Raw genomic sequence first — 25,552 nt, forward strand, 5'->3', positions numbered from 1 at the left:
AGAACAGACCTACACCTGGTTGGCTCAGAAAACTGATTTTGCCTATTCCTGTGTTATTTTACATAGGGAAAGAAGGATAATGTTGCATCACAGTTCCAAATGATTTGGGGGAATTCTTTCCCTTTTCTAAATTATATGGACACTTTGCGGTTACAACCCAGACAAGTCCTTCAGTGCCTTGTAAGGGATGGAGTAAACTATTAAAGCATCAATATTATTCAGTATAAAATAAAAATCTCCTAACTCCCAACAAATAAACCATGAAGGAAGTTCTCTATGCAAGTCTGAGACATAGAAACCCTCTTGAATATCAAAATTCACATTCACAAAGCAAAGTATTTCACTGCTTTATTCACGGCCTATTGGTTGGACACGGTGATAATAAATGGACATGGATTTTCAAGCTAAAAGTCATTTTGGTCCCTAATCTGTCTTTATTCAGACTAAACTCGCACTGATTTCAATGAGAGGTTAGACAGAACAAACTAAATATGACCCTCTAAATTTGGCCCTTTATGAGCCATGATTAAAAAGGGTATTAACAAGTTTTAATTCAAAAATTTCTCCCCAGTTATTTTCAGAGTCACTTATGTATGTGGATCTGTAGAAAATGTGTTTGTTTTCTTCATGCAAATCTCACATAGCTCCTTTGGTCAGGTGTCCATGTTTGCTTTGGCATGTAAATTGCCCCCTCACCTTTCCAAGCTCATGTACATTTAGTGCTAAATCCTGCCTTTTGTTACATGAGTGTGCCAGGGAGACTATTTCCTTCCAGGACCAAGGCTCACTCAGGTTGCAACTGCACTGGATTCCGGCCCAGCAGTCTCTTGAGTGTCAAATTAGGGAGTGGCTCATGAGCCTGCAGATCCTCCACAGATAGCTTGCTGACTTGGGGGCATGGCAAAGCATCCTCTCCCTCTGCACACACAGAGGATTGTGAAGGTTTAGGATGCAGAATGTGTTGATCTCCTTCCCTTGAGCTGTCTACTTCCCAGCACAGGCAGGATGGCTCACTGAACCGAACATATGGCTGGCTCTACTGTTTCCTTAACTCGCCTGCTAGTCACAACACTGGTGAGTAAGGACAGAATTTTGCCCTTAGTATTTAGGTCATGAATAAAAATGATTTAGGTTCTAGAAACTAGTCAGATGGGGTTAAGATTAAGACGTGTTTAGTGTAATCAATGAAGGGGAGCTGTTTAATTTTCATTCATCTCAAACATTACAACTACAAGTGTGTTTCGTATAGATATTCTGATTTTGGATACATGTGCAAGACTCCCACTGATAGGTTTCAGAGTAGCAGCCGTGTTAGTCTGTATTCGCAAAAAGAAAAGGAGTACTTGTGGCACATTAGAGACTAACAAATTTATTTGAGCATAAGCTTTCGTGAGCTACAACTCATGAATGCATCTGATGAAGTGAGCTGTAGCTCACGAAAGCTTATGCTCAAATAAATTTGTTAGTCTCTAACGTGCCACAAGTACTCCTTTTCTTTTTACTCCCTCTGATGACACTGAGAACCTACCCAAGGCCAGAGTGTAGTCCATTGTGCTATCCTACCCAGCTTTTAAAAACCAAAACAAAGCCACCTGCAACCCAGAAGATAATTTGTGCCCCACACCATAATGCCATGTGCACTCCTGACTTCATGCGGTTTTTGAATCCCGTGCCGTTAAGCTGAAAAGTTTGTAATATCCAGAACGTGCTTGCATAAGTGTTCATAAGTCCCTCTCTTATCTTTAATTGGTGTGAAGTATTTTGTGATACTTTTCTGTGAAAGACACTATACAAAAATAGCATACACCACATGGGATAGGAAAGCAGATCCTGGTGACAGCCCAGCTTATCTCCCAGCACTGTCTGAACAAAGCATATATCTAGTGGCTATGTTTTCAGAAATACTTCCAACAAGTGCTAACATTTACTTAGAGGGAACTGGCCGTCCAGCACAGTTTTAATATAGCTTTACCCACCCCACTAGAAACAAGTGGACTCTGGTTACTCACTTCCCTTCCTAGGTAGTTCCAGGGTAAACAGAGATATCATGCCATCAGGGGGGCACCCAGCAGGAGCAAGCAAAGGAGCACAAATCACAGTGCTCCTGATTCCCAGCAGCCCTCAGGAAATTAAAAAAAACCCAAAACATATAGCCAAATGAGATAGACTGCAGCTCAAGGAAATCCCCAGTTTGCCTCTTTCCCATCTCCCTCCCTTCCCAAAGGACCAGCACATGATTTCAAGCAGGTGTGAAAGAGCCAGCAGACAAACAAAGGAGATAAAAGACATAATTCCAAGGAGCACTCAGGAGGCCACATCTTAAGCATGACACACCAACCTCTAGCAGACTGAGGCACTCCACCATTATCTACTTTACAGATGGACCACCCAGAAAATCTGGGATCAATTAGGAGGGAGAAAAAAATGCATGGGAGGGTGGGGGGTTGGGAAGGAGGGCCAGGAGGATTCCTTACATCATCTCCATGCAAGCGTTTCGAGAATGAAGTGAATCTATATGGAGGAGGAACGCAGATTAAAGTGTTTGCAGTGAGAATGCAATAAAATAGAAGGCTATGAAAACATGCGACATCTGAATGAATTACAACACAGATGTTAAATTTACAAAAAGCCACAACAATATGTAAACATAAATAGGGAAGCCGATCAAGTTCTAGGAGACACGTGCACATAAACAGCTTAAACTCCAACTGCTTCTTGATGACTATTAATGGTATTTCCTCCTGGTTTCACAACCCAGAGAGGCATTATACAAAGACAACAGTTTTACTTTCCCCCCTCTATTGGTGTCAATAACAGACAGTTAATTTTGTCAGTAAAATGCAAACTAACATAACACAGAAATACAGTTGCATATTCTGTACAAATACATGAACCACCCTCACAGCAGATTCCCTAATAGTTTAACAGAACTGAATGCCTGGGGGCTGAAGACAGCTTGTTCTCAGAGGAGTGCTTTGGACCCAATTCATTCCACTGGTCCAATAGGATTTGAGATTGTTGACTTTAGATCACAGTGCAAAGCATATATCTTTAAACAAGCTTTTGTCTGATTTTTAACAGGGCTGAGCACATTCAGTTCCCACTGACTTCAAGGTAGTTGCTCGGCACCACTAAAATTTGGGCCATTTTTATTTAGGCATCTAATTTTAGGCTCTCAAATTTCAAAATTTTGCTCTGAGCCTTTTACTTTTGTTGACTTTGCTCACTAAAGTTGCTTATTCATTTTAAATGATTCTAGGTTCACCCAAGCACCTTTGCATGTGGCTGCAATTTATAAATAAAACCATACATTTGTAGTACTCAAAAGCAGCAAGACAGAAAATGACTCACTGTTAATTAAAATGACCCCTACATATTTTGTTTTTTTTCTTTTTGTTTTGTACTATTTTTCCTTCGATCTTGATCCCTGAAATTGAGATCTGGGCACTAAGGGCATATTATACAAACATATTAAAATTCATACTAGGGAATCTCTAAAGCTTTTCAGTGTATTAGTCATGGTGGCAAATTCACTTCTTGGCAACTTGTGACTTGGTAGGCACTATCTGTAGAGAAATTAAGCTGAAAATTTATTATCCAGCTTGCCTCAGCAGCAGCTACAATACGGCAATTAGTTTACCTTAGAATAGACATCAAAAACTCAAAGGATGACCTTGCCCTGGAAGAATGAAATCTTTTTAAAAGCCCCATTCCACTCAGTTTGCTAGTTTATAAGGTTTGCTAAAATCCAGTTTAATGATCATGTAGTTTCTTAGCAGGTCATGTGGTGCCATATTGTTTAAGGAACACAAGAATTAGTTATAAACCCTTTTTGAACTCAGAGAGCTTTCCGATTTGCTGGGGCAGAGCCATTTTCTAAAGACGTAAATGAAACTGTCTGAAGGAAAAGCCTCACTATGATTTTCTTTAGCTTCTTTCACACCAGACAAAAGTTCCCACACAATATATACGCTCCCTTACAATGAAGCATTTAATAACAGCAATACATTCAGTCCATATGGCGTGGCTAGAAAGGAGAAGCGCAAGTGACTATGCTGAGAAGTCTGTACTCAGAGCCCTGTAAATTAAAGATGAAAAGTGAGAGCGCAAAAGCTGTGAGGTCAGACTAACTGGGCCAGGAACCAATGCAGACCTTATTTTCTGTTTTCCATTCTGCCTTTTAATGCTGGCCTAGAATTTTTCATGTCCGGAGTCATAGCCAACTTTTTTTCTCATCCGAATATTTGATCAAAACTCCTGATACCATCCAATATACAACAAACTTGGTTTAATCTGCTCTGGCGGCCAAGTGGTAGTGGCATATGCCATCATGAAGAAGATCTGAGTTGAAGTCTCAGATTTGGCTTTATGCAGCAATAATACAGGAGAGATGAAGTGGAAAAGATGGATTTAAAAAAAGAAGTGAGTGGATAAAATTGAGGGGGATACTTAGGGCCCCACCTAGAATTAGGTATGAATGAAAAAAGAAACTTGGGGTTGGGGGTGAAGGAGGAGAAATGTCTGTTCTTTAAATTAGGATGGAATTGCCTCACCTCTTTCCATTACTATCACGAAGCACAGCTTTTCCCAGTTCTTTGGTTTTGGTTTCCAGCTCCTGAACCTGCTCCAGCAAAGTTTTATGGTAGGTATGCTTGGCCCTGTATCACAAGGAAAAGACAAAAAAACCAAAAATAAAACACACATAAATGTTCACATGGCTGTAAAAGACCAAATTTCCTTCGAAGACAAAAAAGGCACAGAGCCTTTGATTTGGGAAGATTTGTGAAACAAGGCAATGCAAGAGTGTACAAGCACGGCAATTAGTCCAGATTCATAATATCTGGGTAATGTTACATGAAAAGGGCAGAACTGAAAGACTATAAACTCAGTATAGTTCATCTTCTTTAACAGAACACTCTGTCTGTGTAAAATTGTGCAGAACTGCTGGACTCTGAAGACCTGACACCACTGCCATGGGACTGCTCAAGACCCGGTCATCCAAACAAAAGAGCAGGGTTTCACTGAATATTCATTGAAGTAAAGCATGATTCCATTTTGTCCTTTGAGCCATACATTGCTGTGCACTGAAAACCTGATTACAGTCTCAGATAATCATTACCATTCAAACCTTCTAATTTTCATTTATGAGTATTGTGACACTGCATCCCAAATTCTTCATAGTGATATTATTATGATATGATTATAGCATAATTATGATGTGTTTTATGCAAGATAAGTCATGTGAGATGTCATTGGAAAAGTTATGATTTGCTGAATATGATTATCCTATTTGTATGCATGTATCATTTTTGTATCTGAAGTTATGAATATTGACTATATATCTGTATTTCAAATGTAGTTACACCTGGGTGACACCCACTAGACAAGATGCTTTCTGCTTCGATAGCTGGTTGGGAAGGGCCTATTCAGGGCAATGAGCCATTAGGGAAAACAACAGGCCTTTGGAGAAGCTAATCTCCCACCTGGTGAACCTTCCTGGAACACTCATAGATTCATAGATTCATAGATACTAAGGTCAGAAGGGACCACTCTGATCATCTAGTCCGACCTCCTGCACAGCGCAGGCCACAGAATGTCACCCACCACTCCTATGAAAAACCTCACCCATGTCTGAGCTATTGAAGTCCTCAAATCATGGTTCAAAACTTCAAGGAGCAGAGAAGCCTCCCTCCAGTCAACCATGCCCCATGCTACAGAGGAAGGCGAAAAACCTCCAGGGCCTCTCCAATCTGTCCTGGAGGAAAATTCCTTCCCGACCCCAAATATGGCAATCAGCTAAACCCTGAGCATATGGGCAAGATTCACCAGCCAGATACCCAGGAAAGAATTTTCTATAGTAACTCAGATCCCATCCATCTAATATCCCATCTCAGGGGATTTGGCCTATTTACCCTGAATATTTAAAGATCAGTTACTTACCAAAATCCCATTATCCCATCATACCATCTCCTCCATAAACTTATCGAGTAGAATCTTAAAACCAGATAGATCTTTTGCCCCCACTGCTTCCCTTGGAAGGTTATTCCAAAACTTCACTCCTCTGATGGTTAAAAACCTTCCTCTGATTTCAAGTCTAAACTTCCTGGTGGCCAGTTTATACCCATTTGTTCTTGTGTCCACATTGGTGCTGAGCTTAAATAATTCCTCTCCCTCTCCTATATTTATCCCTCTGATATATTTATAGAGAGCAATCATATCTCCCCTCAACCTTCTTTTAGTTAGGCTAAACAAGCCAAGCTCCTTAAGTCTCCTTTCATAAGACAAGTTTTCCATTCCTCGGATCATCCTAGTAGCCCTTCTCTGTACCTGCTCCAGTTTGAATTCATCCTTTTTAAACATGGGAGACCAGAACTGCACACAGTATTCTAGGTGAGGTCTCACCAGTGCCTTGTATAACGGTACTAAAACCTCCTTATCCCTACTGGAAATGCCTCTCCTGATGCATCCCAAAACCGCATTAGCTTTTTTCACAGCCATATCACATTGGCAGCTCATAGTCATCCTATGATCAACCAATACTCCAAGGTCCTTCTCCTCTTCCGTTACTTCTAATTGATGCGTCCCCAGCTTATAACTAAAATTCTTGTTATTAATCCCTAAATGCATAACCTTACACTTCTCACTATTAAATTTCATCCTATTACTATTACTCCAGTTTACAAGGTCATCCAGATCCTCCTGTATAATATCCCGATCCTTCTCCGAATTGGCAATACCTCCCAGCTTTGTATCATCTGCAAACTTTATTAGCACACTCCCACTTTTTGTGCCAAGGTCAGTAACAAAAAGATTAAATAAGATTGGTCCCAAAACCGATCCCTGAGGAACTCCACTGGTAACCTCCCTCCAACCTGACAGTTCGCCTTTCAGTAGGACCCGTTGCAGTCTCCCCTTTAACCAATTCCTTATCCACCTTCTGATGTTCATATTGATCCCCATCTTGTCCAATTTAACTAATAATTCCCCATGTGGCACGGTATCAAATGCCTTACTGAAATCTAGGTAAATTAGATCCACTGCATTTCCTTTATCTAAAAAATCTGTTACTTTTTCAAAAAAGGAGATTAGGTTGGTTTGGCACGATCTACCTTTTGTAAAACCATGTTGTATTTTGTCCCATTTACCATTGACTTCAATGTCCTTAACTAATTTCTCCTTCAAAATTTTTTCCAGGACCTTGCATACTACAGATGTCAAACTAACTGGCCTGTAGTTACCTGGATCACTTTTTTTTCCTTTCTTAAAAATAGGAACTATATTAGCAATTCTCCAATCATTCGGTACTATTCCTGAGTTTACAGATGCATTAAAAATTCTTGCTAATGGGCTTGCAATTTCAGGTGCCAATTCCTTTAATATTCTTGGATGAAGATTATCTGGGCCCCCCGATTTAGTCCCATTAAGCTGTTTCAGTTTCGCTTCTACCTCTGATATGGTAATATCTACCTCTATATCCTCCTTCCCATTTGTCATGCTACCATTATCCCCAAGATCCTCTTTAGCCTTATTAAAGACTGAGGCAAAGTATTTGTTTAGATATTGGGCCATGCCTAGATTATCTTTAACCTCCGCTCCATCCTCAGTGTTAAGCGGCCCCACTTCTTCCTTCTTAGTTTTCTTCTTATTTATATGGCTATAGAACCTTTTACTATTGGTTTTAATTCCCTTTGCAAGGTCCAACTCTACTCGACTTTTAGCCTCTCTGACTTTATCCCTACATCTTCTGACCTCAATTAGGTAGGTTTCCTTGCTGATCCCTCCCATCTTCCACTCCCTGTATGCTTTCTGCTTCTTCATAATCACCTCTCTAAGATGCTTGCTCATCCAGCTTGGTCTACAACTCCTTCCTATGAATTTTTTCCCCTTTCTTGGGATACAGGCTTCCGATAGCTTCTGCAGTTTTGATTTAAAGTAATCCCAGGCCTCAACTGCCTTTAGATCCATAAGTTCTTCAGTCCAATCCACTTCCCTAACTAATTGCCTTAATTTTTGAAAGTCAGCCTTTTTGAAATCAAAAACCCTAGTTGCAGATTTATTTTTGTTAATCCTTCCATTTAGTTTGAACTGAATTAGCTCATGATCACTTGAGCCAAGATTGTCCCCTACAACCATTTCTTCTATGAGGTCCTCGCTACTCACCAAAATTAAATCTAAAATGGCATCCCCTCTAGTCGGTTCAGCAACTACTTGTTGAAGGAATCCATCAGCTATCGCATCTAGGAAAATCTGAGCCCTATTATTATTACTAGCACTGGTCCTCCAGTCTATATCTGGGAAGTTAAAGTCTCCCATGATCACGCAGTTTCCATTAGTATTTACTTTATTAAAGACATCAAAAAGGGCTCTATCCATAACCAAATTAGATCCCGGAGGTCTATAGCACACCCCAAGCACTATCATAGGAGAGGCTTTACTAGTTTTCTTCCCCAATGTAATTTTTGCCCAGACAGACTCTGTCTTATCCATTGCATCGCTTCTTATTTCTTTACATTCTAACTCATCGTTGATATACAATGCTACTCCACCCCCTTTACCTTTGTTTCTGTCTTTCCTAAACAGCACATACCCTTCAATACCTGTAGTCCAGTCATGACTACTATTCCACCATGTTTCTGTTATCCCTATAATATCTGGTTTCACTTCCTGCACCAGTAGCTCTAGTTCCTCCATTTTGTTACCTAGACTCCTCGCATTGGTGTATAAACATCTTAATTTTTGCTGTTTGGCCTCGCTCACATTTTGTACCCTATTAGGCACAGTCATTCTACAGCCATTATAACCTATTAGACTAGTATCCACACCGCCCTCGCTCCTTATATACATTCTCCTACCCACGGCTGTATCCTTTCTTACTTCATCTTCTTCCCTCTCAATGCTAAAATCTGGCGTGGAGATTTTCCGGACATCTCCCATCCATCTCCCCCCAATTCCTAGTTTAAAGCTCGCTTTATCAGTTGTGCCAGCCTCGATCCTAGAAGTCTATTTCCTTCCCTACTCAGATGAAGTCCATCCCGAGAGAACTGACCTCTGTCCGTGAATGCCTCCCAGTGGCCATACATCCCAAAGCCCTCCTTATAGCACCACTGCCTAAGCCATCTGTTGACAGTCATAATCTTGTCACACCTTTGTTGCCCTTCTCTAGGAACAGGAAGGATCCCGCTAAAGATCACCTGAGCCTCAATTTCCTTAAGCGTCTTCCCCAGCCTAGCATAGTCTCCCTTGATACTTTCCAGCGAGAATCTGGCTGTATCATTTGTTCCCACATGAAGGATAATTAGGGGATTCTTTCCCGCTCCCTTGAGGATCCTTTTCAACCTCAGGTCTACATCCCTTATCTTAGCACCCGGAAGACAGCACACCCTTCTATTCTCAGGATCAGCTCTAGTTACAGGCCTGTCTATTCTTCTCAATAAAGAGTCCCCGATCACATAGACCTGCCTTTTCCTGGTGACAGTGCTATTCTCCAGTCTCTCCCCTGTTCCCTCTGGCTGCAAGTTCTTTCCATTCCTATTTTCCCTTACAATTCTCTTCAACCCATCCTGTATCCTCCTGGGGCTCATAATTGGTGTAGTCTCCCTTGACTCTTCCCCTTTTTCTATAGGGCTAGCCTCTCTTCTCTTCTTCCTTACCCTTCCACCTTCAGCGACTACCTGCTGAGCCCCCAAACAGCCTGTAACTAATGGCTGCTATCACTCTACAAGGACATGTGACCAGGCCACATGATTCAATGACATCTTGGGATGTCAGTATTTTTCCACAAACCAGTCTGGGAACCAAGTTTTGAAACAAAAGGTTCCCACCATAAAGCTATATAAGGCAGGGAGTGACATCATCTGTGGTGTTTCACTTCCTACACTAGAGGACTCCTGAAACATTTGAGGAACAAAGACTGAACTGGGGGAAGTGCTGGAACCAGGCTAAAGGGATTTCTAGCCTGTGTATGAAGACCTGAGAAACCCAAGCTGTAAAGCTAATGCAACTTGTTCCTTAAGAATCTATAAGTCTGCCTGTACCATCAGTTAGGCTGAGAATCTGCTAAGTCATATCCAATCTATTTAGTATATTCAGCTTAGTTTGCGTTTTTTGTTTATTTGCTAGGTAATCTACTTTGATCTGTTTGCTATCCCTTATAATCACTTAAAATCTATCTTTTGTAATTAATAAACATATTTTATCTTTTAATCCAAACCAGTGAGCTTTGACTGGAGTGCTTAGGCAACATCTCTGCTTGGTTATCACAAGTGTGCATTGTCCTCTTCACATTGAGGGAGAGGAGGACCATGAGCACAGATATGGAGCATTTCCTGTGCTCCAGGGATTTTATCTGTGCCCAGCTGCTGCTGCAGAGGGATGCAAGGAAGGAGGATGTGGAGGGGCTCTTTATGTTCTCCCCTCATCTGCTCCATTGGCAGAGCAGATGGGCTCAATCTGGCCTTAAGAAGGCCTAGATCTTTTACGCATTTCAAGATTTATTAATTAATGGGTGACTCCTGGTAATTCTGACAACACTAAATGATACATAGTTCAAGAGCAGTATTAATCACTTTTGTCCTCTTGTCCCAATTCACTACAACAAATTGTTTCATCTAATGATTCCCATGTATTCTTATAGGCTCAACTCTGCAACCCTTGCTGGTGCTGAGTAGCATTACTCACACAAGTAGTCCCAGTGACTTCAGTTGACTACTCAACTTAGTAAGTGCTTCTTATTGGAAGAGTTTACTCCTGGGGGAATTCTGTGCCACTGCGCACACACAGAATTAATTTCCCCCGCAGATTTTTTTTCTCTGCAGAATATAGATTCTGCTGGAGAGGTGCTGCAATTACACCTTTTGCCCCACCAGGAGCTGTTGTGGTGCCAGAAGAGAGGGCAGCCAGCCAGAGAAGCTGCGTTCCTCACAGCAGGGCCTGGTGAGGAGGCACTGGACAGACAGAATGGGGCACACAGGACTGCTGGGGATGTGTGTCACAGAATGGGGTTCAGAAGGGCTAGTGGGGGGAACAGACTGGGGTGCAGGTTCAGGAGCTAGTGGGGTGACAGCATGAGCCAAGGGCTGAATGGGAGGGGGGCTGCATGGCCACATGGGGATGGGGGGGGTACAGAGGCTGCAGGGGCACATAAAGACAGGGGGTAAGGAGTGCAGGGACACACGGGGATAGGGACAGATGTGCCTGACTGAAGTGTCTGTATGGGGTTGGCTCCCCAATTCCCTAACAATCCCTCCCCACCAAAAACCTCCCTGTTCCATACTTCTCCCACCCACACCCAACAACCCTCCAGGTTTGCTCCCAGACACCTTCCGTTAGCTTCTCCATTACCCTTGACTCCCCCAAGCCTTTTCACTGCTTTTGAGGTGTGCGGGAAATATGTTTCTGTATTTCAGTTTACATGAATTACTCAAAGTTCTGTATTAATATCCCTAGTAAGAAATCTATGTGTCAAAAAAAAATTCCTGATTTTTTTTGGTCTCTATTGTTACAGTCATAGAGGCTGACAGGTATTTTGAAATAAATTATCAAAATAATTGAAACGAACAGGATTATATTGTGTCATTTTGTCAAATAAAATATGCAGAATTTTAAAATTCTGGATGCAGAATTTTAAAATTTTTGGTATAGAATTTTTAATTTGTTGGTGCAGAATTCCCCAGAGAGTAAGAGTTGTAGAATTTGGACTTTTATAAGAAAGAAACAACCCCTGTAGATTTCCCAAAGCTGAAATTAGGAAATTGGGTCCAGAGTTAACAATGGGATATTAGAGCCAAGCACTTAATAGTAAGCGTCCTCCTCCTTCTGAAAAGAAAGGAAAATTTTCCATATTTTCTTGATTCAGTAAAGAGGTTTCAAGCACAGAGCTGCAGGGAACATGGGAGACAAGAGGTATGTTGACAACTATAGCCTACATAACAAAGGAAATATAAAACTAGCTGAAACTTGCCAACATTACACATTTCTAGAATGGGATACAATGTCCCAGATAAGAAATAAAAAGATTTGCATGGGTCTGGAAATATGCTTGTTCTTGTCCCTTTCAGTATTCTACCAGATGTAAACTGTACTCTGCACTTACTCTGTTCTGGCAGCATTCTGTACTGAAACTTAGCATATGTCTTTTGGGTCACAGGAATGCCCTTTCTGTGGACATATGTTTCATGTCCAAAAGGGACTGAAAGGGGTAAACTCCATGACCATGAAAAGCCAGAGCTTCTGGAATTTTATGTCTGACAATGGATTCTGCTGAATTATAGACAGAAGTATGTAGCTCCTGCTGCAGAAAAAAGCTGTCTAGTCCCTCTAATTTCCAGGGGCTTTGGTCATAGCTCAAGTTTTGCATGGCAAGCCTCTTGAAAAGGAAACAGACCTTTACTCCTCGCATATGGTAATGCTGATAGCTGTGTCATTTCATTTATCCTAGTTTAAATGTTAATGGTGTTAATTTTACAGCAACATCTAAAAAAAATCTTGTTTGGGAGAACAGATTCTTTGCTTAACATTGATAGGGGCCTCCTGTTTAAAATCTGTTGGACAATACCAAGTAAATCAATCTATATTTGTCTAGTGAGCTTCACAATCTATGTACATTCCTGGTCTGAACTAGTGAAAAGCACTGTTGCTGAAATCTCACTAAAAATATACAAAGAAGAATTATTCAGATTAAGTCAGTAATAGACATTTAATGACTAATAGTTTCTGATGACTGGCCCTTTATAAGATTTTACAATTCTTTAGTTATTCCTACTGAGCACTGATAAGAAGAGAGGGCAACTTGAGGACACAAGTTTGACCTGCACTAACTGTCAAGACAAACATTTTCAAAATCAGCTTGCTAACGTTATAAACACCTAAATCCATATTTAAGCCCGGTTCCTGCAAACAGTTACATACGTATGTACCTTTAAGCATGAGAATAGTCCCACTGAATTCCAAGTGGGTAAAATTAAGCAATGCATAACTCTGTGCACTACTGGAGCCCTAGTCACACTAATTAACTGACCAGATTTTCAGAGGTGAAAATCAGGCCACTTACATGCCTTACTTTAGGTACTCAAGTGTGACATTTTGGCCTCAGTAATTGTTGGACTTGTTCTACCATTTTCAAAAGAGAAGTCTCATTGAATACAACTAAAATGTCCATATTAAATCATATCAGTACAATGCCCATATTAAATCATATCAGGCTCCAATGGAAATGTTATATTACTGACATTAATGCTAGGGATGGTAATGCAGCTCATGAAAGTTAATCCAATGAACTTTAATGGAGGAAAAGGAAATATTTATTTTAATTGTTACAGATTTTTGGTAGGTAAATACAATTTAATTTTGCATTACTGTAAAGGCCACAGAAAAACACATTTACAATATCTGTACATGTAGCCTGATTTATCCTTTTATATTGACATTTTGAGATGTGTGTGCATATTGGGGAGGTTGTCTTACTTTCTACTGTATTTTCTTGATTCCTTCTGTACCTTCTGCTCTTTCTCCTAAAGACGAGACTTCCTCAGCTGGCCAGAAGCTTGATCCAGGGTGTACAGATTACAGGTTACGAGGCTTTTACCTTATGGCTTTGTGACAAATTACATATTAACCTTGCTATCTTCCTATTCCACTCCAGTGAGAATCTACAATACTAGCCCCAAGCCTGGAAGGACCCTGGGCCTTCCTCTGTAGAACGTAGTGAAACATGGAAGTACCTTTAATAAGGAACATAATGGTAATGCTTTCTTCAGATCATCATTATTCTTCTTCAAGCAGAAAAGAGCTGCTAATATAGTGATAGAAAAATCTACTTCTATTCTGAGTCCACGAGAATCACTTAGTTTAGGCTGATTATCGAGAAAAAGAGCCTAACAGATCTTAACAGTCACAAATATGACATTTTTGGAGGGAAGAAGTGGAAACCTGATTGCTTGAGACATTTAAAACTAGACTAGACAAAAACACCAGTAATTTTACAATAAAGAACAATCCTGCTTTGCAACGAGATGGAGTAGATGATGAAATCAGTCTCTTTCATCTCTAAGTTCTTTGAGTCTGTTACTTTCCTCAGTGCTTCCAACTCAGCTACGCTTGATCTTTCTTGTGTGAGGGAAGGAGTCATTAGGACTTTCTTCCAACAGTCAAGTTCCAGAACTATTATCCACTGTCCCAAGTACGTCCAGGAAGCCTCACCGTGGAAGGAGAGGCCTAAGAGTAGTTGACAAGCCAGTGGGTGTTTGTAAGGCAAACAGACTTAAAATTAAATGGCCAGACAAAATACAAAATAATTACCTATATAGAGAGCCACTGTTTCTCTGCCTACAAATTAATGTACTGTTACGTTCCACTTTCTGAATATCTAGCCAAAATGAATAAAGTTTTGACCCCCTTAATGCAGACAGGACATCTTTGGGGCCTGAAGCAATTGGCCCTCAGTTAGAAGTATACAATGCAAATAATCACAACAAGAAAGACCTTTATTGACCACAGTGAAGCATGTATCCTTAGAAAGTACTTCATGGATATTTTGGCTATTAATCTACTTATATTGCTTGTGTTATTACAGATGATGAACTCACACTGCTTTTCAGTTAGATTCACTTTTGCAGAAATGTCACTATAATTTAGCGTTCAGATAAAGTGTTAGTAGTTGTGTGATTGAAAGAAATGGAACAGAATGAACAATAGATGAAGAATGATTTCTAAAACAAATATAATTACTGTTGTATCCTTTAAACTTACGCTCTCCATGCCACATCTTTAACAAGGCACGCAGTGGGCACCAGAAATAAACCAAGCCAGAAGTATCCACATCTCAGAACCATTCCTGCCTATGAAGAAACAGAAATAATTAAGGGATGGATCAGCTTCATGTCATAGTGAGTAGGTGGTTGTTTGAAAAGAATAAGTAGGTGACAACATTATTAAATAGGCATACAGGGCCTGATCCAAAGTCTATTGAAGTCAATGAAAATAATCTCATTGACTTCACTGGGATTTGGATCAGGCCTATAATAAATAAATGGTAATGATACTTTACATTGGTATCATCCCTTTCATTCCAAAGGATGTCAGAATGTTTTAGAAGTACACACACAAATCAGTGCTAAGCCCACTGTTGCGATAAATCTGTGAATCCATCTATCCACACAGGTATATAGCCACATACGTAGAGCCATGTGATGTAAACCATTGACCATCTTTCTTGCCCTCTGCCTACTAATCCTTCAGGACTTTTGAACATTCCAGACCTCTGAGAAGCTTCAAATAACTGTCATTTAAAAAATTCATCAATTGGCCACAGAAATGTTTCAGCCTTTTCACACTTAAATATGGAATTTCCTCTCAAAATGTCTCCTACCTGAGACCCAGGATGGGCCAGATTCACACCTGTCCCCATTACAAGTTTTTCATACCTTCTAATATTTCACATCCTTGCAGGGTTAGCAACAAAAGCATTATAGTTTGGACAGAATTATTTCCAGAATTTCAATGGAGATCAGCACTCATGTCTAGCCCTGGAAGGCTCCATGATAAATTTACTTAAAGTCATGGCAGTGCTATTTATAGACAATCTATTTTAGGTAATATTTAGAGGTTTTTTATGTCTCCCCTCTGAACCTTGTACATTTAGACTAATGGTAACTAGAAGACCTCACTACAGGTAGGAGGGATACAAAAAAACAGTTGCTATAAAAATATTTAACTAAATGTGTTTTTCTATGAATGTGACATATATAGAATATGTGATGGTGAGGTGTGGTGTAAGGATTTTAGAACTTCTTTGGGAGGAGCTGCATAACTCATTTGTTCTCTCAGTATTCATGAATGATGTTCCCATTCATATTTAATCTTATAAACCTTTATCCCACATTATCTTGTATTCTATGCAAAATACCCACACTCACACGTGCACGCACACACACAGACACACACAAACTCCTCTTATTTATTTACATCTCTAAGGCATCCAATGGCACCTATGAGAGTAGGATCTTGGTATGTATATACACAGACTCACACAAATGGAAGAGCAGGCCCACCACTGAAATGCAGGCATATTTGATTTAACTATGCAACACCACTGCTCAACAATTTTGGGAAAAAGTGAAGAAGAATATTGTGTATAACTGAAACATCAGGGGTACTTAGGTAGATGTTGAGAGTGAATTTAGATATGCATGGAGTGTAAGAAGAATATAACCTCTGGAATTTGGACTTGTGATAAGAACTGTAGGATTTTCAGTTACACTTGGTGGTCAAGACCTTCGTTTTACACTTCAGTAGAAAAACAGTCCTCAAACCATGCAGAAACACTTGATCACTATAAAGAACATAAGAATGGCCAATGCCAGGTGCTTCAGAGGGAATGGGCAGAACAGGTAATCATCAAGTGATCCATCCCTGTCGCCCATTCCCAGCTTCTGGCAAACAGAGGCTAGGGACACCATCCCTGCCCATCCTGGCTAATAGGCTCCATAAACTTATCTAGTTCTTGTTTTAACCCAGTATTGGTTCTGGAGAGAAAACAGCCACACATTCAACTGCTAGTGTATCTTCTTGTAGCACCTGGAGTTCTTCTTGGTTTCTCATTATTTGATTTGTTTATAGGTGGCCATATCACAGTGCAAGTATAGTTAGCAACAACTTGTCCCTGATTAGTACTGGTTATAGGTAGGCGTTCCTGAATTCATTCATCAGTTGTTGGATGTTAAATTCTCCACACTATTTCTGGAGTGACAGATTAGTGGTAAATCTTTTACTGCAACAGAGACTAAAATATACCGAGTGCTAAAGCATTTATGGGATTTATGGATACTTTGCCACCCACTAGAACAGGAAGTAAACAAATTCCAGTCTGAGAATCAGTTCCAGGCTATTTGCGATCTTTCATTCCTGCTTTCAGATTAGAAATGCTTGCACCATATGGCCAGTTTTGATGTGTGATGCTTATCTAGGGAGGGGAAATCTCTATAGCCTATTATAAACCCAAAGGCTGAATGACAGGTTTCAGAGTAGCATCCGTGTTAGTCTGTATCCACAAAAAGAACAGGAGTACTTGTGGCACCTTAGAGACTAACAAATTGCATTATGCTCAAATAAATGTGTTAGTCTCTAAGGTGCCACAAGTACTCCTGTTCTTTTTCCAAAGGCTGAAATGTAACATAAACAAACAAACAAACAAACAAAAAGTACTGGCAAAATACCTTCCTAATTACCTTGTTACTTTGCCTTGGGTTTGCTCCTGCAGTCCTTGCATGATCCTGCCATCCTTGCACATACTAGTATTCCTTACTTACGTGAATATTCCCAGTGACCTCAGCTGGACTACTCACACAAGTAGGGACTAGTGCAAGCACTGCAGGATGAGGACTCGTATACATTTCCTAATATTTGTGCTTTTGATATTTTATGCTGTGTCTTTTGCCTTCAGTGTTGAATTTTGCCTTGGTGAAGTATTCTTAACATACAGAACAGTCTGAGACAAATTAAATAGAAATTTAAATATAATTATTTTACAGTCTTGTCAGTTTAATTAATGGTTATCATAGGTGGCAGGTATAATAGTCCAGGGAAGGCTTCGCAACCGCTGTCACAGGATGCCAGATTGAGGGTTTTCACTTATTATTATGCGCTATGCAGTTTCTGGGGCAGCTGAGGAGGTGGTATCCGCTATTCAACTTCCTGGGTTCATCAGTAATCTCCCTGGACTCCAGGGAGGGCCTGGCCTGGGGGCACAGCATGGGCGGGGCCACACTAGAATGTTTGGGAAAGCACAGCCTACCCCTGCCTATGATACCTGCCGCCCATGACTAACAGCGTTTTGTTCTAGTACATCAGAATCAGGAAGTCTTCCAAACAATCAGTGGGGCCACTGGGCAGTCGAGATACTAAAGGAGCACTCAAGGAAGACAAGGCCATTGCAGAAAAGCTAAATGAATTCTTTGTATCAGTATACACTGCAGAGGATGTGAGGGAGATTCCCACACTTGAGCCATACTGTTTAGTGACAAATCTGAGGAACTGTTCCAGATTGAGGGGTCAATAGAGAAGGCTTTGGAACAAGTTGATAAATTAATCAGTAATAAGACACTAGGACCAGATGGCATTCACCCAAATGTTCTGAAAGAACTCAAATATGAAATTGCAGAACTACTAACTGTAGTATGTAACCTATCATTTAAATCAGCTTCATTACCAGATGACTGAAGGATAGTAATACAATGCCAATTTTTTAAAAAGGCTCCAAAGATGATCCTGGCAATTACAGCCGAAAAGCATAACTTCAGTAGCAGGCAAACTGGTTGAAACTATAGTAAAGAACAGAATTATCAGACACATAAATGAACACAAAAAGAAAAGGAGTACTTGTGGCACCTTAGAGACTAACACATTTATTAGAGCATAAGCTTTCGTGAGCTACAGCTCACTTCATCGGATGCATTTGGTGGAAAAAACAGAGGAGAGATTTATATACACACACACAGAGAACATGAAACAATGGGTTTATCATACACACTGTAAGGAGAGTGATCACTTAAGATAAGCCATCACCAACAGCGGGGGGGGGGGGGGGAAGGAGGAAAACCTTTCATGGTGACAAGCAGGTAGGCTAATTCCAGCAGTTAACAAGAATATCAGAGGAACAGTGGGGGGTGGGGTGGGAGGGAGAAATACCATGGGGAAATAGTTTTACTTTGTGTAATGACTCATCCATTCCCAGTCTCTATTCAAGCCTAAGTTAATTGTATCCAGTTTGCAAATTAATTCCAATTCAGCAATCTCTCGTTGGAGTCTGTTTTTGAAGCTTTTTTGTTGAAGTATAGCCACTCTTAGGTCTGTGATCGAGTGACCAGAGAGATTGAAGTGTTCTCCAACTGGTTTTTGAATGTTATAATTCTTGACGTCTGATTTGTGTCCATTCATTCTTTTACGTAGAGACTGTCCAGTTTGGCCAATGTACATGGCAGAGGGGCATTGCTGGCACATGATGGCATATATCACATTGGTAGATGCGCAGGTGAACGAGCCTCTGATAGTGTGGCTGATGTGATTTATACTATATACTATATGCTATACTTCAACAAAAAAGCTTCAAAAACAGACTCCAACGAGAGACTGCTGAATTGGAATTAATTTGCAAACTGGATACAATTAACTTAGGCTTGAATAGAGACTGGGAATGGATGAGTCATTACACAAAGTAAAACTATTTCCCCATGGTATTTCTCCCTCCCACCCCACCCCCCACTGTTCCTCTGATATTCTTGTTAACTGCTGGAATTAGCCTACCTGCTTGTCACCATGAAAGGTTTTCCTCCTTCCCCCCCCTGCTGTTGGTGATGGCTTATCTTAAGTGATCACTCTCCTTACAGTGTGTATGATAAACCCATTGTTTCATGTTCTCTGTGTGTGTGTATATAAATCTCTCCTCTGTTTTTTCCACCAAATGCATCCGATGAAGTGAGCTGTAGCTCACGAAAGCTTATGCTCTAATAAATGTGTTAGTCTCTAAGGTGCCACAAGTACTCCTTTTCTTTTTGCGAATACAGACTAACACGGCTGCTACTCTGAAACCTATAAATGAACACAATTTGCTGTGAAAGGATCAACAAGGCTTTTGTGAAGGGAAATCATTCTTCATCAATCTTTTAGTATTTTCTGAGGGGTTCAACAAACATGTGGACAAGATCAACAAACAAGTTACTCCAGTGTACTTGGACTTTCAGAAAGCCTTTGACAAGGTCCCTCACCAAAGGCTCCTAAGCAAAATAAGCAGTCAGGGGTTACGAGGAAAGATCCCCTCATATATCAGCAACTGGTTAAAAATAGGAAACAAAGGTGGGAATAAATGGTCAGTTTTCACAGTGGAGAGAGATAAACAACAGAGTCCCCCAAGGATCTGTACTGGGACCAATGCTGTTCAACATGTTCATAAATGATCTGGAAAATGGGGTAAACTGTGAGGTTGCAAAATTTGCAGATGATACAAATTACTCAAGATAGTTAAGTCCAAAGCTGACTGCAAAGACTTACAAAGGGATCTAACAAAATTGGGTGACTGGGCAACAAAATGGCAGATGAAATTCAATGTTTGATAAATGCAAAGTAATGCCCATTGGAAAACATAATCTCAACTATACATACAAAATGATGGGATCTAAATTAGCTGTTACAACTCAAGAGAGAGAACTTGGAGTCATCATGGATTTCTCTGAAAACATCTGCTCAGTGTGCAGCAGCAGTCAAAGAACTAATGGAATGTTAGGAACCATTAGGAAATGGATAAACAATGAGACAGAAAATACCATAATGCTACTATATACATCCATTGAACTCCCTCACTTTGAATTCTGTGTGCAGCCGTCCCATCTCAAAAAAGATATATTAGAATTGAAAAAAGTACAGAGAAGGTAAACAAAAGGTGATTAGTGGTATGGAACAGATTCCATATGAGCAGAGGCTCATCTTAGAAAAAGATGACTAAGAACGGATATGATAGAGGTCTATAAAATCATAAACAGGTTGGAGAAATTGAATAAGTGTTATTTACCCCTTCACATAACACAAGAACCAGGGGTCACCCAATGAAATTAGTAGGCAGCAGGTTTAAAACAAACATAAGGATGGACTTCTTCTTCAAGTAGTGTCCCTGTGGGTGCTCCTCTTCAGGTGCACATAGGCCTCTCATGCCCTTGATTTTAAGGCCCAGCTTGTCTTAGTTGGGGTTGGTCCTGCTTTGAGCAGGAGATCAGACTAGATGAACTTCTGAGGTCTCTTCCATCCCTAATCTATGATTCTATGATTCTATGATTACAGGAACCCATACTTTGACAAAGACCCTTGCCCAAATCAGGGATGATGGAATCAGTCCTTGAACCATCCCCTCCCTGGATGTTCCTCCGCAGAGGCCATACTAGGATCCTTGGGCAGCATATTGGCAGTAATTTGCCATATCTGCACCATGAAAGTAGAGTCACACAGTCTCCTCCACCAAACCTCCAACATGAGGAGACCTTTGAAGAACAGGCTAGGGGGGCAGACAAGGAGTGTATCCCTCAAACCCCTATTCTGTCTTCGTCTCTGGATGAGGCTGTCTTGCCTCCACCTCCATCAATGGCTGATGATTTTTATCAGTTCCAGGACCTTGTGAAGAGGGTGGTGGACTCCACCAAGTTGCCTCTTGAGAAGGTTAAAACTTATATCACAATCTCCTGCACATTGTGCAATCATCAACACCCACCCGGTTGCACTACCCATTAATGAAGTGCTCCTGGGTCCAGCAAAGACTAGATGGCAAACCTTGCAGGGATATTTTGTGGATAAAAACCTCTGATGTCTGTGGTATCTTCAGATACTATTGTAATGGGGACCATAAAAATATATAAAGGATTGTGACCACCTGATTGTGGGTGGTACCTGTTTACCATTGGAACTAAGGCCCACAAAGTCCAAACTCCTGCCACCCAGGGCCGTCCCTAGCTATTCTGGGGCCCTACGAAGCCCTCACGTGGGAAGAGGCGGAGGAGGGGCTGGAGCAGCATGCAAATTTCCTGGTGCCCTACACAGCTGCGTACTTTGTGTATGGATAAGGGCGGCCCTGCTGCCACTCTACCGCCAACTTGTAAAAGGGCAGATAAGAAATGTTATGTTCCTCCCAGGAACTCAGAATTTTGTTTTTCCACCCCTCCATTCACAGTTGTCCCTAGGACAGACAGAAAAATAGAGGGGAACAACAATAGGTGATGTATATACAAGTCAACCTGATTCACTGTAAACAGAACGGCAGAAATGGGTATTTAAGGGTATGTCTACACTGCAATAAAAAAAACCATGAGCTCGAGTCAGCTGACCTGGGCCAGCCAGGTCTCTTATTGCAATGTAGATGTAAGCCCAGAGGAATAAATGTGGACAAGGAAGGGGTCTTACAGACAGGTTCACAGAGGTTGTACCAAGCTGGGGTGACTGTGTGGCTTGCAAGCAATTGTGTGAGAGGCTGACAGGTAGGCAGGCAGGCAGGCAGACAGGTAGGATCAGTGTCAAAGTGAGGGGGGCAGAGGAATTGAATAATTCAATTGTTATTGCACATTTTATTTATTCACAATGAACAAATAAAGAGCACAATCATGAGCAAAAGCATTGAGTTTGAGATTCTTGGGAACACACAGAGAATTCACCTTAATTTAACTGATAAGGTTGATGACTTCATCATAACCAATGTCAGGGGCAGCGGGTGGGCCCTTCCTTCAGAGAGGCTAGTCCCCCAGACCTGCCCCTTCTGCAGGAGGCCGCGCTGCCCCCCGCGGCCAGAGCCTTGAATCCCCCCCTCCCCTCCCAGAGAAGCCATGCGCCGGTCAGAACCCTGAGCCCCCTCCCCACCACCGGAGGGACCCTGGGCTGGCCCCATGTCAGTCGGCCGACCTGAGCCACCCCTGAAGTTCCACAACACCTATCTCAGCTATTCGGGCTGGGTAGGAGGTAGGGTCTAACTCAAATAAGAAAATAATATCACAGTCACTTTTTGTCTTCAACCACAGCCAGCCAATTAACTTTTTGGGAAAGGACATGTTAAACCCCCAGAACCCTGCCATGATGCCCAAACTTTTCTGTTTGAGGGTCAAACATATTATTTCAAAAAGGGCAAGGGGCCACAGTCAATGCTCAGCGGCAGATTTTCTACCCTTTGCACCACATCCAACTAGTACTGCTTTAACTTGTGCTGGAGCAGAGAATCAAGGACTCTTAACTAATGGGGAGTTCTCAGTGTTTCCTCTCACCCAGGCTGCCTGATACGTCTGTAGGGGAGGAGAGATATTCTTAGCTCATTGCTCCACTAGGCTCAGGCAGAGCCAGATGTATCTTGCTCTCCTTGGGGCTCCCACAGCCTGGAAAGGAAGCAAGAAATGGAGCAGCCAAGGCTATTCTCTCCTATGTGATTCCTGGGGGCCACAGAAGGGGATGTGGATAGTAAGGACAGAAGCTTCTAGGTGTGCTCCCAGCTGGAGCTCACTCTAGTGCAGCTTCTGGGACTGAGGAGAAGCCGTGCACCACGCTTCCCCTTCATAGCAACAGAGTGAATCAGAAACAGATTTACAATCTCAGGTCATGGCTTAGAGAACACAGTCTCAGTTCATAATTAAATACACATTTATTTTCATAACACCATTGCCCCTGAAGGCCTCAAGTGATGGCCAGGCTACATCTTGGACATCCTTGCTATAGATTTCCATAGGCTTCCAGTAAACACTTTAGGCCTGACTTCAATGGGAGCAGGATCAGGCCCCTAAATTGAAAAATCAACCACAAATGAGTGGAACAACATAGCTGCACAAACCCCTCAACAAGCAACTGATGGATCTACACACTTTTGTAAACCTTCTCGGAAAGGTCTTCTTCCTTTAGGAACTGAATATCTGCAATCAATGCAGCCCCTGCACATGCCGAGCTCTCTCTACATTGACTAGCTCCATGATAACCCAGGGTATTTTTCATGATTTAAAAGGCATTTTGAGAGGGTAAAATATGCCAAATTTGATCAACCATGGCTGTGTAAATAGCTCAGTAAACCTTAAGGAACAGAGGATTTAGGAAATATTAAGTGCATTCATAGCATGCAAACACTCAGAATATTTTCTATCACACAACGACGTATTTAATTATTTATATTCAGAAGAAGGAAAATAGTGAGGGGTTTTACTTCTCTCCATTTAAATGGTAAAATAGGAATAGCTAAATTCTCCGAACACCACTTATTGCTGTTCCTATTAGTTTTTGTCAATTGAATGCTCAGTAATCTCACCATACACTATTACATGGTATTAAATTTTTTTTATTATTATATGTATTATTGTAACACCTAAAGTCCCCAACTGCAAATGAGATCTCATTGTGCTAGGCACTCTGCAAACACATAGTAAGAGATAGTCACTGCCTCAAAGAACTTACAATCTAAATAGAAAAGACAGACACAGAATGGGAGGTCAACCAGAGGCACAAGGAGGTGAAGTGACTTGCACAAGGTCACATGGCGGGTCAGTGGGAGAGCTAGGAACAGAACTCATGTCGTCTCTTGAGTTATCCACTAGACCACACTGCAACAAGACTGAAAATTCTGTAGCATGAAGATGAAATAATTTCTGTTCAAAAATGTATACTGAAAGGTTTACCTTTAATGCCTGCTGGGGGCGGGGAGTGGGGAGGGGTTTACAGGAATATCCTGATTCTGGTATGCACATTCTGATTTGCCAAAGAATGTCAGATGAGATCTCAAAGGAAAGTCGGTGTCACAGTGATCATTAATATTGTTGTGAAATGTATGTAAAGCTACTATGTAAGGAGTTATGTGCGTGTATACATGTAAAATATGTTTTTAAAGTCTGTAACAAGATACTAGACACACAGCAAAGGTGAAAACCATTTTTCCTCCAGACAGGAAATATGAAATGTGTATCTGTCAGGATGTAAATTAAGCATTGTAAGCAAACACAATGGATGCCCATTTACATATGAAGTCACACTTTAATGAAGAGATGTGAAGTCAACAGGAAAAAAAAGCCATGGAGGGTTATTCGATCTATGGTAAAAACAATGAACTTTAGAGGTATTTCTAGAAGGCAAAGGAGACACCTCATTATCCTGCATGTAAAAAGTAAATGGACAGCTTGTTTACATTTTTGAAAACAGGATCTCAGACAGGATCTTGGTTGAAAATGCTGAAGAGGACTTTGGGTAAGCAACTTCTTTAGAGAGGAGGTTAAGCTATTCGTTAAGTTTAGTCTCTAGAAAACATGTTATGATTTTGTATTATATGTAAACATTTGTTTCCAATGTCTTACTCAATATCTCCTGAATTTCTAGTCTTTGAAAATAAACATTGTTGTTTTCACTACAAATATATCTCAGTGCTGTGGTGTTAAGCAAAATGCTGCTGGTCCTGAGCTGAATCTTACAAGCTAGTACGTGTACTGTTCTTTTGGGGACAGCAGACCTGGTATTTCTGTGAGTGTTCAGTGCACAAAGGAATGCTTGGAGAGGGCTCAGGGGTTGATGTGGGCCTGTCACTAATATGCCCAGAGAGAGTTAAGCCTGTGGGAGCCTGAAGGTAGTGCTGTGTTGCCAGAGGTTGGTGGATTTAGGGAGCTGATTCACAGCAAGCACAGATAAGGCTGATTTATGTTAAGGGCAGGTGAGGTGCCACACAACCCTGGCTACCCTTGGGAAGCATCACACCAGGGCACACTGGAACACAAACCGTACTAGTCACAGTCACATTACAAATCAGCTCTCAAACGTGACTGTATTTAGGATATTTTTTCTACTGTTACTGTAGTTAGCAGATTTACTAACTTCAAGGCTGACAGGTCTGATGGGCACATTTATTAGCTCCCGTCTCAAACAGATGTGTAAGCAGAAAATGTGCCTGAAGCCTCAGTGGCTAGGATTAGTAATGAAGTGATAAACAATTTGAGGCAGAGGTCCTGATTTTCCTCCTCCTTACACCTATGTAAATCAAAAGTGACTCCAATGAAATCAGTGGAGATATGGTGCA

At 41.1% G+C, this 25,552-nt stretch overlaps 1 protein-coding gene across 3 annotated transcripts in view; it reads right to left on the reverse strand.

Moving 5' to 3' along the window:
• Positions 1 to 25,552, reverse strand: part of ATP8A2 (ATPase phospholipid transporting 8A2) — a 663,533-nt gene that overhangs the window by 29,369 nt on the left and 608,612 nt on the right. For all 3 annotated transcript variants that reach the window (XM_038388027.2, XM_043504314.1, XM_038388029.2), the window contains 2 exons: positions 14,746 to 14,834; positions 4,554 to 4,658 (listed from right to left, as the gene is read on the reverse strand). In XM_038388027.2, the coding sequence (XP_038243955.1) occupies positions 4,554 to 4,658; positions 14,746 to 14,834 (194 nt within the window). The remainder of the gene's footprint in view (positions 1 to 4,553; positions 4,659 to 14,745; positions 14,835 to 25,552) is intronic.

Source organism: Dermochelys coriacea, chromosome 1 (assembly GCF_009764565.3).
Source record: "Dermochelys coriacea isolate rDerCor1 chromosome 1, rDerCor1.pri.v4, whole genome shotgun sequence".
Taxonomy (NCBI): domain Eukaryota; kingdom Metazoa; phylum Chordata; order Testudines; family Dermochelyidae; genus Dermochelys; species Dermochelys coriacea.